The sequence below is a fragment of the Alexandromys fortis genome, unplaced genomic scaffold (genome assembly GCF_014885135.2).
Source record: "Alexandromys fortis isolate MF-2015 unplaced genomic scaffold, M_Fortis_MF-2015_v1.1 scaffold_144, whole genome shotgun sequence".
Lineage (NCBI taxonomy): Eukaryota > Metazoa > Chordata > Mammalia > Rodentia > Cricetidae > Alexandromys > Alexandromys fortis.
Window position 1 is genome coordinate 3,761,760 of NW_026068021.1, and position 17,868 is coordinate 3,779,627.

Here is a 17,868-nt window from a genome sequence, read left to right on the forward strand (position 1 = left end):
ACTATAGCCAAGCACAGGTTTCCCTGGACACATGGATTAACACTGTACTTAAAACAGGTCATAAAGGCTAAAAATAAGTCAGTAAGAATAACTCTTTCTATGATCCCAGACAGGCTCAGGGAAGTCACCTGAGCTGGCCACTCATTTACTTCTGACATATTACAGGCTCCAGGCCAAAACATCATTGTGAGTTTAAGGCCAGCCTGGGCTACATGGGGACAATTTGTCTCAAAATATAAACTGAGCCTAGCAAGTATCCCTTGCAAGTGCAGTTGGACTGAGGCTAGGAATGGAAAGCAGAGTGGTCATACATCACCGCTGACCACTGCTGCAAAAGAATCTTCTTGGGGCCGGGGAGATAGGTCATAAGAAAAGTGCTCGCCAAGATGGTGTGAAAAAGGCATGGAAACCTATCTGCAATCCCAGTGCTCAGGAGGCAGAGATCCCGGAACAAACAGGCTAGTTAGACTAACCAAACTGGTGAGTTCTGAATTCAGTGAGAGCCTGCATCAATGAAAAAGTTAAGAGGAAACAAGGAAGATACTCACTGTCTACCTCTAGCCTCCACATACATACACTGACATATGTCCACACACAGGTAAGTATGTGTACACACACAAACATGGTATTTTCTTTAGATACTTCCTGATCTCTTTTAGGTTTTCTTGTGAATTCACCTTATAGGCAAAGCCACATACATCCCAGGCACCTCTCACATCTTGCCTGGCGCCCAAGTTTTCCTGCCTGCCAGTCATGCCCTAACCTACAGGACAACTCATTCTCCTCAGCACACACCACAGCTCGGAGTGAGGCCCTCTGCAATCACTCTTCCCATTTGGCAAACTGGAAAGGAACAGAGCAACAAACAGTTACTGAGGCTCAAAGGACCCAAAGAACAGGAACATCCTGTCTGGAGCATGCTCCTGGAATCTGGCCTTCCAAAGGCAGCCCCTAGATCAGTGTCTCTCAGGGGATGCCCAAACTATTGACAAAATACTGGTCACACTCTCAGGCTTACTCCCAATCATGGCCACAGGGTGGAGCCTGAAATAGTGAGTCACTCAAAGTGACTAACACCTGAGTCACTGCAAGAGGTGTCTCAGAAGCCCACAGCTCTAGGAGCCACTCACGGCCTCCATGTTCACATGGTTGTGAAGAACTCAACGCTGTGTGACTGTCACATCAACACATAGCTGTGTGTTGAGGTCTTGTGGCACTGCACCCCAACGGGGGGGGGGGGGGCACTCACTCACCTGAGTGCGTAGGTGTAGCCGGTATTTTCCGGTACACACTGGGGTGGAGTGTATGTATGTAGCCGAGAAAAATCCATGTTCACTGTCTCAGACCATGCTGCAAAGGGAACAGAAAAGGACTAGGTGTTAAAAAATTAGCACAAGTCCAGAGATTGGGTTTGCAGCTGTGTTTTGATTGTTAACAGATGACAGTTTTTCCTAGTCCCAAGTCAAAGCTTCTGCTATGTGTCAGCTCCAAATGTACACATAAAAACGAAACTCCGGGCACACAAGCATACCCACCAGGGTTGGGTCCCAGAACCCAGTTTTCTCATGGTGAGATGGGAGGTAAGACAGGAGAAGTCCCACAAGTGCACAAGTCAGCCAGCCTGGTACACAACCACTGCCTCAAACAGGGCGGAAGGCAAGGAACAACACTTGCTGCTGTCCTCTGACCTTCACACTGGTACATCTGCACACACACACACCATATACAACCCCCCCCCAAAACTAAAACCAAAAGATAACAAGTGGGTGAGATGTGGTAATAATCCTAGCACTAGAAAGGCTGAAGCAGAAGAATTACCTTGGGTTTGAAGCCAGCATGGTCTACAAACCAAGAACCTCACTAAAAATAAAAACTAGCAAGAGGGTCTCTGCTAATTTTATAAAATGCATATCACTGACTTTTACTTTATGAAAAAAATTGTCTTGGGAAAAAAAACTAGCAAGAGAAATCTTGGGCCAGTTTATAATGACATAAACTGGGCACTTTGCAAGAAAACCTGACAGTGACTCCAGAGTCCTTTTTTTTTTTTAAATTATTTATTATGTATATAATATTCTGCCTGTGTGTATGCCTGCAGGTCAGAAGAGGGCACCAGACCTCATTACAGATGGTTGTGAGCCACCATGTGGTTGCTGGGAATTGAACTCAAGACGACTTTCCATTTCTTTCCTCTTTTTTGTCTGTTTGTTTTTCAAGACAAGGTTTCTCCGGGTAACTGCTACCTCTGCCTTCCAAGTGCTAGGATTAAAGGCATGCACTACCTTACCAGACTAAAAGTTTATTTCATTTTTGAGGTCTCTCTATGCAGTCCTGGAACTCACTATGCAGATAAGACTGCACTCAAACTCACAAAGATTCCCCTGCCTCTGCTCCCTTAGTGCTGGTGTTAAAGGCATGCACCACCACACTTTCCATTTCTAGAAGGTGTCATATGCTCCCAGTCTTCTGAAGTGAGGATTAGCATTAAGAAAAAGATGATGCCAGGCAATGGTGGCTCAGGCCTTTAATTCCAGCACTCAGGAGGCAGAGGAAGGCGGACCTCTGTGAGTTTGAGGCCAGCCTGGTCTACAAAACGAGTTCCAGAACAGCCAGGACTGTTTCACAGAGAAACCCTGTCGAAAAACAAAAAACAAACAAACCAAAAAAAATCACAAAAAAGGAAAAAGATAACTAATTTTCATCCATGGTCAGAGAGAGCAGCACTGCCATCCTTTGCTGCCAAGCTGAGGTTTGTAGGAGTATCTCAAAACCAAACAAGAAACCCGGTAGCAAACAGAAGGATCAGCAGAAGTTGGAGACTTCTATACCTTCTCCCTTTAGGCAAACATAAAACTGTGGTAAGTGCATTGTTTCTCAGGTTCTCATCTTCGCTTCTTTACAATGACTCAAATCTTCCTCCAGCTAAAAGTACAAGGCACATGTGTGCAAGCACACACACATTTATGGAATGTACTCCATGTCCTCATAAAGGCGGGAAGCAGCTCAGTGGAATTGTGTTTAAGACTACACACCATTCACAAGGCCCCAGGTTCCACCCCAGAACTGAAAAACAAAATAAAATACAACTACTCCTGATAGTAATGGGAATCATAGCCCACTGAAAATCTAGGGAAACACAGTGGTGGCTGATACCTGCAACCCCAGCACGCTGAGGCAGGAGGAGAGCTATGAATTCCAGGCCAGTCTCATCTACAGGTAAAACCCTGTCTGTGCTAGGCGATGGTAGCACACACCTTTAATCCCAGCACTGGGACTTCTGAGTTCAAGGCCAGCCTGGTCTAGAGAACAAGTTCCAGGACAGCCAGGGCTATACAGAGAAACCCTGTCTCGAAAAAAACAAATCAAACCTAAATGTTGTGGCTTTTTTGTTTTTAAAAGAGGGACACCAAACCAAACCAATCAAACAGAACTAAGAAAGCCAGGCATGGTGGTTCAAGCCTGTAACTCCAGAGCTCAGGAGGTAGAAACAAGAGGAATACTGCCATTTTGAAGCCCGCTGGGCTAGAAAGCACAATCCTGTCTCATAAATGAGTTAAAACCAAATAAGAGAAGAAAATAAAATAGAAAATAGGAATATTCTAAACAAAAAAAATAGATATGAATGACAGTTTTAAAAGCTATATTAAAAGGACTTTCATTAATTATTTTCTTTTCTGTTTAGAGATTTAATTTTTTAATGAATGAGTATTTTTGCCTGCATATATGTATGTGCACCATGTGCATAACTGGTGCTCACAGAAGCGAAAAGAGGGTGTTGAACCTGGGTCCAATGCAAGAGCAGGAAGTATTCTCTCCCACTGAGCCATCAGCCCAGCCCTAACACTATTTTCCTTAAAATAGCCCAAATATTCCTTTAAAAATAAGACACTCATATTGGTATCTCTATAGTAACACATGCCTATTATCCCAACATCTGGGAGACACAAGTAGGAGGATCAGGACTTCTAGACCTGTGAGGTGTGAGATCATGTGTCACAAAATGCACTACAGCACCGATTCTCTCTTTTCCTTCCTTCCTTCCTTCCTTCCTTCCTTCCTTCCTTCCTTCCTTCCTTTTTTCTTTCTTTCCTTTGATTTTTTTTTTTTAATGTGTAGTCCAGGCTGACCTCGAACTCCAGATCCACCTGCCTCTGCCTCCTTCACCGGCCTGCGCCACCAGAGACGGCTTTCCTTTGATTTTCAAGACAGGGTTTCTCTGTAGCTTCGGAGCCTGTCCTGGAACTAGCTCTTGCAGACCAGGCTGGCCTTGAACTCACAGAGATACACTGGCCTCTGCCTCCCGAGTGCTGAAATTAAAGGTGTGCGCCACCACCACCCAGCATCTTCTTCTTCTTCTTTTTTAGAAAACAAGAAAGAAATCTCATTGTTTCTTTTAGGCTGTCCTCCAACTCATGACTCAAGCAATCCTCCTGCCTCAGCCTCCTGAGCAGCTAGGACAGCAGTTACTTGTCACCACACCCAAGAGGTCTAAGAACTTCACAGCACACTTGAGTGTGAGAAAACACTTCAGCCTGCCAGACACACTTCTGGCAGGTGAGGGGACATGTTGACAACCTTCTGCAGGTAACAGTAACTGCTGAACCCAATAATGCCTGATACCTGCTTAGCTGCTCCATCCCCCTCTTTGTATGTCAGGGACACTTGAACAGACCCAAACAAGAATGTCAAGGTACAGAACTTGACAACACCTCACTGGCTCCAACCTCCTGGCAGGCCCTAGGGTCTCACACACACTGCTCCCCAACCCCCGAACAACAGGGCCCCGCCCTGGTAGAATGTAATAATGGATTCTGACCAGGAGACCGGAACACTCTGGGCCAAATGACATCAGTAACCACTCCTATTGTCTTTCTTCAGAACAGGTGTTCAACTACTTCTTGTCATCTCGTTATCTACTTGACATCAAAATCAAACTTCGTACCTTCATTTCCCAAAAGGACTTTTCACTATCGAGTCTTCCGGCAACTGCACTGTTTGGCAGGGTCAAACATGAGCCTAAAGCCACTACTGACTTCCACCAAGTTCTCCACAACTGTAATCTGAACACCCTGGTGGATGGGCACTTCTGGCCTGGCTCAACCCCCAGGACGTGCAGAGCAATGCCAAAGTCCAATGGCAATGCCTGCAACCCTGATAAGGATGGAAGACCAGGGGTCACTGGGGGTAATAGCAGTGGGAGACTCAGCCCTGCCATCCCACTCACACCATCTATATGGGACAGCGAAGTCTCAAACAACCAAGCCTTGGTTCCCAAAGCAAGGGAGCAGGGACATGCAAGAGACTACATATGCTTTTCTATCTGTAGGAATACCTCAGCATGCTCTCAAGACAGATGAATGTTCCAGGACAGAGGAGGCCACACACCCACTGCACACCCTGGCCACTGCACAGCTCATCTCAGTTCCCAATCAGTGGAACACCCCATGCCACCATCTAAGGAGAACCTAACTTCCTCTCAGCACAAATGTTCAAAAAGAAAGACAACCAGGAGCCACAGGTCAGTTTCCCATCTAAGGCTGAAGGTCCACAGAAAGGGGCAGCTAAGGGTGATGGGCTCTGAAAAGGTGTCTGATGGACTGAGATGCAAAGGTGATGCCACACAGAATACTAGTGTGAATACAAACTGAGCCTAGACATCTATGTCTGGGGCAGGACAAGGGGGAAGCAGTAACCATGACATCATGACTGAACAGACCCTGAACCCTTCTCCTCCCACCATTAAACCTGATGTCGCCTCTTGAATCTAGAAAGTCCTCCACTAAACACAAAGTTTTGTGCAGATCATCACACTCCCTGTTCCCAAATATTGCTTAGTGAGGACACTGACCCCGACATCTGCCCTGGGCCCAAACTCACCAGTCCAGTGGTCTACTGATGGTCCAGACAATCACCCCAGAAACATGACTGCACACACAGGTTCACATACATGAGCATGCACACACATATACTCTCCAAAGAGCAACAACAGGCCAAATTTGTACAAGGCTCTGGAGGTGCTGCATAGAATTTGTCAGACAGGAAAGCAGCCCACTTCAGATCTGATTTACAGGACAACAGTTTCCATTAAAATTTATTTTACTCTTTGATACACATCTGCAATCAATGCTATTCAGGAAGCTGAGGCAGAAGGATTACGAATTCAAGGCCAGCCTGGGCTATATAGAGTAAAATGATCTCATAAAACCAAAACACAAAGGACAGAATGGATTAGTACACAAGGCAGAGCCTGACAGACACACACTACAATGCTAGCTACAATTTCTTTCTGGGAATATATGCTGTGTTTGCATTAAAGAAGACAAGGCTTCCTCATCAGAGTAGTTCAAGTTCCCAGCTGTTGAGAGAGAGAGACAGAGAGAGAATATGAGCTGGCAAAATGGCTCAGCATGTCAAAGCACTTGGAGCCAAGCCAATAACTGAGTTCTAATCTCCGGGACACACACGGTAAAGAACTGAGAACTGGCTCCACAAATCGCTCTCTAACCTCCACACATGCACACCACCACGCGAGTGTCTTCCTTCTGCTTGTGTCTCTCCCTCTTCCTCTCTGTCTCTCTCTCTCTCATACACACAGAAAGAAACAACAAATAAATTTGTTAAGTTTAAAAATAAATTTTTAAAAAGGATTTGTTTCCTTCCAGGCCAGCAATTCCAGAAATGAAAGATTAACTTAACCCTGCCCTGAACAAAAGACAAAAGTCCACTGATCAGCATGGATGGCTCAGCCACACCTGGACCCTCACAAGCTCATGCCACCACCTACAGGTCAACCGCAATCTGCTGCTCCTCCTTTTGCTGTCCAAGAACAGGCTTAGCTTATCCACACTGCTCCATCTCCAAGGCCCCATCATCGGCTGACTGAGTCTGCCTCCTGGTTAGCCCTGAAGAGGCTGCTCTGTGAAGCTCAGTGTGTGGATTGCTGGGAAATGATGTGCACCTATGGGCTAAAACTCTAAGTGAAGAAATGCAACTGTTTTTTAACAGCACCAGAAACCTCTGAAAAGAAACTGTTGGTCATCAGAGGTCCTGTCACTCCTCCAGCCTTTCTGGTTACCTGAACCAGTGTCACCACTGACATGACTTTGTTCATACCATGCTCCTCACAGGTGCCCTGGCCTCTAAAACAAGGATTTGCTTGAAGTCAGCTTGGTGCTGGGGCAAAGACAGGAGCTGAGTGCAGGCTCCAGAGCACTAGCCTAGCACACTGGCCTACAGAGAACCTAAGGTGGAGAGCCAGGGCTCCAGCCAAAGCTGACACAGAAGACGTGCTGCCTTCCAAGTCCTTCATACGAGGGCCTACCTTTGTCCTGTGCTTATGCTGCCCAGGAGAACACAGGTCAGATAAGGAAACTTCTCAGATGCAAGCTCTGGTTTCAGTCTAAGGAAGTGCTTACTGTTTCTGTTTCTTTTCTAATACGAAGGATAGAGTCCAGGGCCTTCACATGCTCGGCAAATGCTCTACCCTGAGCCACGGCACCAGTCCTGGAAGTGTTTTTATAAGTAGGCACAGCTCAGCAGGGTCTTTCAGCCACACTGATTTCTCACTCAACACCACTCTCCCCATGCAGGATGCACATACAAAGCCCAGGTCTTATCTTAAAGTGAGTTTCTGTCCTTCCACCCTATCACCTGAATGTTTGCCACCTAGAATGCCTGTACTTATTTCACAGCAAAAAAGAGAACACATCAGGAAAATTTCAGGAATAAATTAAATATAGCTTCATGCAAACAACACAAACCTAAAACACAAAACAGAATCGCAACTCTCAAATTAACAAGTACAATCTTTCTACTGGTTTCTGCTGGGGGCCACAGCTGGGGACAGCTGCCTGGATTAGGCCTGAGGTTACTGGCCACACAAGAGATTTGATCTGCACCCATAGTGATGAAATCCTATGTGAAAAATAGCAGAGCACTTGGTCTCAGAGACATTGTGAAAGGCAAACTTAAAAACTGATGGAACACCTCCTTCAGTCTCTGGGAAGGTGGAAGACGCTGCAGTTGGGGTTAGCATCTCCTGGCACTATCAATAAAGCACATCCAGCCGGGCGGTGGTGGCGCACGCCTTTAATCCCAGCACTCCGGCAGAGGCAGGCAGATCTCTGGGAGTTCGAGGCCAGCCTGGTCTACAAGAGCTAGTTCCAGGACAGGCACCAAAAGCTACAGAGAAACCCTGTCTTGAAAAAAATAAAAAATAAAATAAAATAAATAAAGCACATCCAGCCAACCACATCGCAGCTTTAGCCACAAATCATGAGGACCACAGTATGCTTTAAAACCACTTTCCGCCAGGCGGTGGTGGCGCACGTCTTTAATCCCAGCACCCGGGAGGCAGAGGTAGTTGGATCTCTGTGAGTTCGAGGCCAGCCTGGTCTACCAGAGCGAGTTCCAGGACAGGCTCCAAAGCCACAGAGAAACCCTGTCTCGAAAAAGCGGGAAAAAAAAAAAAAAAACCCACTTTCCACATCATTTGCGGTCAAACCCCATAGACTCAAGTCTCAGAGTTCATTCCACTACAATCCAAGGGGGTGGGGAGTATAGGATGCCAGGCCCTCCTCCAGCTTCCCAGGAAGCACCATCTGTCAAGGCCTCACCCCAGTGGTACTCTGAAATCCTATCACACCCTAACTGATAGTGGGTACTCCCCCAGTCCTTCCAGACAGATGCCTCACCTGGTCTGTCCCTAAGGACCTTCCTGAAGAACCAGGGAAGCACAGCCACATAGACACAGCACATGCATCATGTACACACATGTTCCACCTCCACCTCACTGACTCACCATCCACCTAGGACTTGGCTCTGCATAGCAGCCAGGTGCTACCCAGCAAGCTCAATGAATATGTCCACTGTCAAGAAAAATACTGGGAAAAATTTATTTCCTTGGTCTCTTTTTTGCAGTGCATAAAATAAAACCCAGGACATTTTAAATGCTAGGAAAGCACTCTACAGATGAGGATATCCCAGAGTAACTTCTGTAAAATCAAATTTCTGCTAGGCCTAGCCTACAACTACAGAGGCTGATGGAGAAGGATTCTGAGTTCCAAGCCCACATGGCTACATAGCAAAGTCCTTCTTGCTTCAATGAGTGGGGTTTTTTTTTAATATTTATTTATTTATTATGTATACAATATTCTGTCTGTGTGTGTGCCTGCAGGCCAGAAGAGGGCACCAGACCTCATTATAGATGGTTGTGAGCCACCATGTGGTTGCTGGGAATTGAACTCAGGACCTTTGGAAGAGCAGGCAATGCTCTTACCCTCTGAGCCATCTCTCCAGCCCTCCTTCTTGCTTCAAAACCAAATAATTCTACCACACCTATTTTAAAAAATCGGTATTAAACACTCATGCACACATGCACTTTAGACCAGATTTGGTAGGGCACGCATCTAACTAAGCACTGGGAAAGATGAGGTAGAAGCATAAGGAATTAGAGGCCAGCCTGGGCTACAAAGGCAAACTAAAAAAAACAAATGAAAGCCAGGCATGGTGGTATACACCTATAATACCATTCTCCAGAAGGCAGAGACAGAGACAGATGGGTCTCTGAGTTCCAGGTCATTTTGGTCTACACAGAAAGTTCTAGACAAGTCAGAGTTATAAAGGGAGACCCTGTCTCCAAAAACCAATAAAAAACAAACAAATAAAAACATCAGTACTGGGCTGGAGAGATGGCTCAGTGGTTAAGAGCATTGCCTGCTCTTCCAAAGGTCCTGAGTTCAATTCCCAGCAACCACATGATGGCTCACAACCATCTGTAATGAGGTTTGGTGCCCTCTTCTGGCCTGCAGACATACACACAGACAGAATATTGTATACATAATAAATAAATACTTAAAAAACTAGTCTGGCTAAGGGTTTGCCAATCATACTTTAAATAAAAAAAAAAAAACCATCAGTACCATAACACAATATGGTGGGATAGGTCTGCAGTCCCAACTACTTGAAAGGATGAGTCAGGAAGATCTCAAGTTCAAGGACTGCCTGTACAATAGAATACTCAGCCAATGTGAGCAACTCAGCAAGACCCTATATCTAAATGTATCTTTTGAAAGGACTACAACCGGGGCATACAGCTCAGTGACAGCACTAAACAAACATGTGTAAGGACCTGGGTTCAACACCCAGCACTGAAAAAAACAAGGAAGCAGAAAAGCAGCAGCAGGGCAGACAGAGAGGCACTCTGAAACCTCATCCGCCCGAGGGAATCCTCTCCAGCTGCGAGAACTACTACTCTAGGGAGTCCTTTCACACCACTCGTCTGTGACCTGCAGCTTAATTCTGCAAAGGTCAAGAGGCATCCGTCACAGAGATCTTGTCTCCACACTAAAATCTATGACCCACACTTCCAAAAGAAAGGGAGCAGGGATTGCCTGCCTGACCAGCACGGATCACGCTGTTTGCTGAGCAGAGCCCATCAGAGTCCAGCACTATAGTGAGAGCAGCTCCTCTGTCACCTGTGAAGGGACTAGTTTCAGGTAGAGCTAGCATTCTCAGATTCACCATCGGAAAATCTAGTGAGGTACGTGCTCCAGAATGGCAGTGAGTTCCAAATTTGGGGAGTAGGGAGGAGAAAACATGAGCATGTTTTCAATCAAGAAGGTGGCATGGCAACCCTTCAGCTGGTATCCAGGACCAGCCCCTTGAGCATTCACCAGAGCAACAGGGCACTCCTTTCTCCAGGCACTCAGGAGCAGCAGCCTGAGGTCCAAGTCCTGGGAGGCATCCTGCCAATCCCTGGAACTCTCTTGCCTCATTTGAGACCTTTAAGGCAAAGCAAGAGTCCTGCGGCTGACTTCTAAAAATGTACAATTGTTTACAGGAAGCAAATGCAGACTGGCCTGGTTTATGAGATGTGACCTCAAAAGGAACAGAGCATCTAGGAGAGTACTCAAGACTCACAAACCCAGAAACACACTCCATTAAATACCCATGTTCTTTGAAAAATAGGTCAATCAGTAAGCTCCAGTCAGCTTGCCCTGTGACAAATAAGCACAGGGCCAGCAATATGGTTCAGTAGGCAAAGCTACTTGCCACAAAGCCTACTGACCTGAGCTGGATCCCGGGAACTCAGGTACAAGGAGAGAGCGGACTCAGGCAAGCTGTCCCCTACTCTCCGAATGGGTGCTATGGCACCTATACCTACAAAAGGAATAAATAAAGTATTGAACACAGATGTCAGATTCCATGCACGGAACAGGAAGAGCCAAAGGAAAGGAACTTTTGGAACCCAGATGAATGAGCGCCAACTTGAGCCAGAAAAAGGCCCAGAGAGCTTTTGCAATGAAGAATGTAAAAGGCACCCAGGTTTTCATCGAAGAACTCCAAAGCCTCCAGAACTTGTGGCACCCATTTAACACCTGGAAGTGAGGGTGTCAGGGAAACTAAGAGGCTGGAGTCACCTAGGGCAGAAGCCTGTTGGAGATACCGCCAAGCAAAACCACACGCCCATGACAGTGGGTGCAGAAAGTGCACTGGAGAATCCCCACACCCTTCATGCATAACGTAACACTCAATAAGCTAGATGCCGTGGCTCACATTTGTATTCCCAGCTCTTGGAAAACAGAACTCCAAGTCTAAGCTACAAAGTAGACCCCACCTTGCAAAATTAAGAAAATAGAAATAGCAGGGCAGTGGTAGCTCATGCCCTTAATAATCCTCAGGAGGCAGAAGCAGGCGGATCCCTGAGAGTTTGAGGCCAGCCTGGTCTACAAAATTAATTCCAAAGAAAACAAAACAAAACAAGACAAAAAAACAAAAACAACTAAATAAATAAATTTAAAAATTGAACTTAGCCGGGCTGTGGTGGCGCACGCCTTTAATCCCAGCACTCGGGAGGCAGAGGCAGGCGGATCTCTGGGAGTTTGAGGCCTACCTGGTTTACAAGAGCTAGTTCTGGGACGGGCACCAAAGCTAGGGAGAAACCCTGTCTCGAAAAAAAAAAAAAAAAAAAATTGAATTTATGGGTGTGGCTCAGCTAGTACAATGCATACTTCTCAAACACAGAGTCCTGGGTTCCATCCCCAGAAGTGCATAAACCAAATATGGTGGTACAAATGCAACCCCATCACTCGGGAGGTAGAGGCAGGAAGAGCAGAAGTTAAGGGCTGTCCTCAGTTACACAGCCAAGTCAGTCTGGGCTAAAGGCTGTTTAGTTAATCTTCAACAAACGTGGTCCTCAACCCTCAACACTCCTACAGGCATCCATGAAAAGCCCAGAGTTAACACCACACCCAAAGATGAGAAGACAGAACACTCCCCCTGAGATCAAGCCGGAACAGGACAGGCACCGGTGTTATCTGACACTGTCCTGAAGTTCGAGCCAGAGCAATTACTCAGTGAAAGGGGGGAAAAGACGTACAGACCAGAAAGGCAGTAACAGTAAGGCAACCTTTACTCTCAGCTGACAAGATTACGTGCACAGAATATCCTAAAGCACAACTGAGAATGATGGCTAATAAATTGAGCAAAGCTGCAAGTACACAGCACAGCTACACCAAGTCAGCTGTATGTACTGCCACATGCTAGCAATGAGCAAGGTGAAGTGGAATTAATAAGTCCTTCCACAACAGCATCAAAGACCAAAAAAAAAAAAAAAAAAAAAAAAAAAAAAAACAAAAAAAAAAAAAAAAAAAAACCTTGAGAATCACAAAACTCACCCAAAGGCAGAACCTGGGTATATAAATAGTCTATGGGCTTTCCAACGGCCCGAGGCCCACAAAGTTCAAGAACATAAAAACTCACTATCTTGGAAAGCAATGCTGCACAAATGCACTGTGACCCTTATCATTACCCCAAAGGCCCTTGCTGCAAACCTGGAAAAGCTGTCCCTCATTTACACTGAACTGCAAATGTTTCCAGAGAGCAAATAAGTCTGGAAAAAGGAGCTGAGCACGGGAGTCACTTAAGATTTCAAAATCAGCTGCAAGCCAATGTGGTCCTGGTGAATGGTCAGACATACTCCACCAGAATGGCATACAGGGTCAACGGTAAACCTTACATCTGGGGCCAACTGAGAAGGGAAGCGGTTCCTTTTAGCAAATGGTGCTAGGGCAGCTGAGCTTCCATGAGAAGAACGAAGTCAGACTCTTAGACATCATAGCCCACAATGAACTCACAACAGATCAAAGATCTAAGTATAACCAACCACAAAACTATCAAACCTTTTTTTTTTTTTTTTTTTTTTTTGATTTTCGAGACAGGGTTTCTCTGTAGTTTTTGGTGCCTGTCCTGAAACTAGCTCTTGTAGACCAGACTGGCCTCAAACTCACAAAGATCCGCCTGCCTCTGCCTCCCAATTGCTGGGATTAAAGGCGTATGCCACCACCTGCCCGGCAACTATCAACTTTTAAAAGAACAAAGTCTTTGTGACCTGGGGTTTGCAATATGTCCACCTAAAGAAAAAAACCAGATAATTTGGACTGTATCACTTTGAGCATTAAAAATACTCAAGAGGCAGAGGCAGGTGGATCTCTTAAGTTTGAGGCAGCCTGTCTATATAACGAGTGAGTTCCAGGCTAGCCAAGGCTACACAGTGAGACCCTGTTTCAAAACAGACAAACAACAAAAACCCACTATCAAAAGGATGGCAATGGCCATGGCTAGGTGGTAGTGCATACCTTTAATCCCAGCACTTGGGAGGCAAAGAGAGATGGCTGTGAGTTTGAGACCAGTCTGGTCTACAGAACTAGTTCCAGGACAGCCAAGAGTATAGAGAAACCCTGTCAAAACCCCAAAATGATGGCCATGGCTGGCAAGAGGGTTCAGTGGCTAAAGCACTTGCAGCACAAGCCTGAAGCCCCAAGACCCACATAAGGTAGAAGAGAACTGACTCCACAGAGTTGTCCTCTGACCTCCACATACACACATGCTCATAGATATCACACATGGGGGGGGGGGGGATAAAGGTGAAGCAAAGCATGGTAGCAAACACCAGCAATACAAGGAGGCTGAGGCAGGAGGTCTATGAGTTTAAAATGAGTCTGAGATTTATGGTGAGATCCTGTCTCAAAGACAGAGGTATTGCAAGTCATATATGTCCCGAACGTATAAACAATTTCCACAACTCAAAAGACAACCTAATTAAAAGATAGGGAAAGGCTAGACATGGTGGAAAAATACCTCTTATCCCAGCACTCGGGAGGCAGAGGTAGGTGGATCATGAATTCCAGGTCAGCCGGGTCTACACAGAAACAGATGGCAGTGAAGACCCGAAACAACAGTCCACACACATGACTTGTGTCATCTGGGAAATGCAGACCAACGCCACAGATATATTTCACAGCCACTGAGATGAGGGGCAAGGTGGGCGTGGCTGCAGGTGGAAGGAAGGAAAACGAGTATTAGCAAAGATATGGAGAAAATGGGCCTCTCCAGCATTGTGGGTGGGAGTGTAAAACATGCAGCCATTGCGGAAAAACAGTCGGATGCTCCCTACAAAGCTAAACATAGAATTACCATGTGACCCAGCAATTCTACTCTAGATCTATATTTCAAGAATTAAAAACAGGTGCTCAGGAGCTGGAGCACGGCCCAGCCAGTAAAGAGTAGGAACACAAGCATGAGAACCTCAGACCCTGAGGACCCACAGAAAAAAACTGGGCACAGCAACCTGCAACTGTAATCCTAGCGTCAGAGAGGCAGAGACAGGAGGATCTCTGGAACTTGTTAGCCAATCAGTCTATTCAAAATTGGCAAGCCTCAGGTCCCAGAGAGAAGCACTGTTTCAAAAACTAAGGTAAATGGGCATGATGCTGCGTGCCTTTAATCCCAGAACTTGGGAGGCAGAGACAGGCAAAATCTTTGAATCTGAGGCCAGTCTAGTCTCAGAATCAGGACAGCCAGGGCTACATAGTGAGATTCTGTCTTGAAGAAAACAAACAAAAACAAAGGGAGAGAATGATTGAGATAGGCACCCAATATCAACCTTGGGCCTCTACACACACAGACACATGCATGCATGTACGTATTCAGAAACAATGTTCAAGTACAGACTTGTTCCCATGATCCCAGCAACACTAGTTAAGTAACCCAACAGGAGGAAACAATTCAAATGTCCAATGATGTGAATAAACATAATTGAATAGGGCTTTAGAGGTGACTTAGGGGGTAAACCTGCCTGCTACCAAACTTGATGACCCAGACACAGCCCACCAGGACTTATACAGGTGAAAAGACAATTGACTCCAGCCAAGTTGTCCTCTTAACCTCAGCAAACATACACATGCAAATAAACTATTTTTAAAAGACTTAATAGGTCCATCCAGTAGGAAACTATTCAGCCACAGAAAGTAATAGAATGGGGACACATGCTACACGGCACAGACGAGCCTTAAATAAGATATCGAGATCAGGCAAACCCATAGGCTGTAAGCAGAGCTGCAGCTATCGGACAGGAAGGAGGAAAATGGGTGAGACTGCTTGGTGGGTACTGGGTTTCCCTTTAGGGTCATGAAAAGCTGGAACTAGATAATGGTGATGGTTGCATAACACTGTATACAGTTTAAAATGGAAATTTTCATAACACACACACAATGCAGCTGGCTACCTTGAATTCATCCACTTTCTGCTCTCTCCCAGAAAGACCAAAAGGCAAATAATCTGAGGCTGCCAACCTTTGGGAACTAAAAGCATCTCTCCAAATCTCTAGCACAACTCTCAAGTGAGGGCATGGTAGTACACACCTATAATCCCAGTACTGGGAAGCTGGAAGCACAAAGATCTGGCTTTCAACTCTAGGCCTGCCTGAGCTACAAAAGACCTGGCCAAAACAAAAACAAACAAAAAAAACAAAAGGTAACTCAGAAGAGTCCTCTCAGACTCTCATTGGAGCAACGGCTCAAGCATGTCACCTAAAGCCTGGGCAGAGCACCATAGGCTGCACATGGGAGGTAGTGGTACATGCCAGCAATCCTAGCACATCGGGAGGCAGAGGCAAGTGGATCTCTGTGAGTTCAAAGCCAGCTTGGTCTTACAAAGCAAGTTTCAGGACAGCCAGAACTCTTAACAAAGAAACCCTATCTTAAAAAAGCAAAACATAACATAACAAAACAAAGAAAAAGTGATGCAGGCCTGACCAAGGAAAACATGGGGCACAGAAAAGCGAGAAGGTACTGTGACTATGCTCATGGAAGCCCTGGTTCCAGCCCCATCCCCAGCACCAGTTGACCAGTGCAGTTGTGTGCACCTGTAATCTAATCCTAGCGAGAGGGAGGTGGAGGCAGGAGTAAGAGCTCAAGGTCATCTTCTGCAATGTGGCAAGTTCTTGGCCAGCCTGGGCAACCTGAGGCCCGGTCCATCCATAAAACAATCAAACAAGCAAGTAAGTAAGCCCAGCTTAGTGGCGCACGCCTCTAACCCCAGCACCCATGAAGCAGAGGCAGGCGAATCTCTCGAGATAACCAACTACATAGTGAGACATTAAAAAAAAAAAAAAACCAAAAGGGTGGGGGAACACGAAAAGACAGAAAAAGAACATTAAGCTGGAGCTCAGAAAGGAGAAAAGAGTTCTCCTTTACCAGTCAACTTAAAATGCAATGGAAAATCCTGTAAACTCTAATTAGGAACCTGTCCTGGAGGCGTGAAGTGCACATTGTAGGACTGCACTTCACACCGCAGAGCGAGGAGCAGCGAAGTTGCCCTGATGCCCACGGGTTCCCAAACTGCATCCAACAAAGCTCCTCAGCAGGCCAGCCCGGTACTGTCCTGCACGCCGGGCAGGGGGCAAAGGGAACTGACACTCGACAATTAGCAGGTGCAGGATGCCCAAGCCAGGTACTCGCTACTCGGCCCGCGCCCCTCAACGCACCTGCAACATCTGCGCTCCGGGAGGGCGCGCCCCCGGGACGGCGCTTGCGCCTGCGCGCCGCGACGAGTAGCAGGAGACCCCGGAACCCAACACGCCAGGGGTCCGGGGCGAGGTGGGACCAGAGTGTCAAGGCACACGGGACACCGGACCCGGGGCGCCTGGGCGCGCGGCCTGGCAGCGCGAAGGACGTCGCGCGCGTCGTGGCCGGTTAGCGGTTCCCACTTCTTGCGGTCCCTGCCACCTACATCCCGGCCGGCCCTAAGACAGTCCCCCAGTGCCCGCGACACGACTGCGGTGGACCCCCGTTCCCCCGCCCACTCCCGCTCTCGCCCAGCCCGCTCGCTGCAGCTCACCTGCCTCGCGCCGCCGACTCAGGCCTCGTCCGCGCCGCCCAGGCCGGGCACCGAAGACTCTCCGCAGCCACAGCCAATCGCGCGCCGCGCCGGGATCGGAGGCGGGAGCGACGCAAACGTCCGTCAATCCCAGGCGCGTCTGCTGAAGCTCCAGACCAATGGGAAGGCGACTGCCCCTCCGCGGCCCGCAAGGGGCGGGAGAAAGGGCGGGACGTGTGGCGTCAGTGGGCGGGGCGGGCGCGCCGGGACAGGAGGGGCCACGCCTAGGGAGAGGAGACGGGTTCTTGGATAGCTTTAGGCTTAGGCTTCTCTGCGGAGGCGCCCCGCTGAGTTCCGGGCAGGGCTTCAGTGGACCCAGAAGACCGGACTCCTGCTGAAGATGCGATGAACACCTCTTCTCCTCTGCCTAGGGGCAGTGTTTGGAAGAAGCCCTTGACGCCCTGCCCTGCGGGCTGGAAGCCAGGCCTTCCCTCCTGCCCGGGCCCTCTCTCACTTGCCCAGTTTTGCCAATACTGTTCAATTGCATTTGTTTTGTTTCTAGACAGGGCTTCACTCTGTAACCTTAACTGGCCAGGCTGGCCTTGAACTCGTTGAGAGCACTCCTGCCTCCGGAGTGCTGGAATTAAAGGCGTGCACTACCACGCCCCATCTTTTTTTTTTTTTTTTTGGCCTGGAATTCATTCACTGTTT

The 17,868-nt window shown here is 47.2% G+C and overlaps 1 protein-coding gene across 9 annotated transcripts in view; it reads right to left on the reverse strand.

Annotated features, from left to right (window-relative positions):
- Positions 1 to 17,330, reverse strand: part of Sun1 (Sad1 and UNC84 domain containing 1) — a 49,813-nt gene extending 32,483 nt beyond the window's left edge. For 6 of the 9 annotated variants that reach the window (XM_050163215.1, XM_050163214.1, XM_050163213.1 and 3 more), the window contains exons 1-2: positions 17,179 to 17,311; positions 1,254 to 1,350 (exon numbers count right to left, since the gene is read on the reverse strand). In XM_050163215.1, the coding sequence (XP_050019172.1) occupies positions 1,254 to 1,330 (77 nt within the window). In that variant the 5' untranslated portion in view covers positions 1,331 to 1,350; positions 17,179 to 17,311. Of the gene's footprint in view, positions 1 to 1,253; positions 1,351 to 14,139; positions 14,282 to 17,178 lie in introns of those variants that run through there. The other 3 variants (XM_050163210.1, XM_050163206.1, XM_050163209.1) reach the window with 3 other exon arrangements.
- Between the last annotated feature and the right edge of the window lie 538 nt (positions 17,331 to 17,868).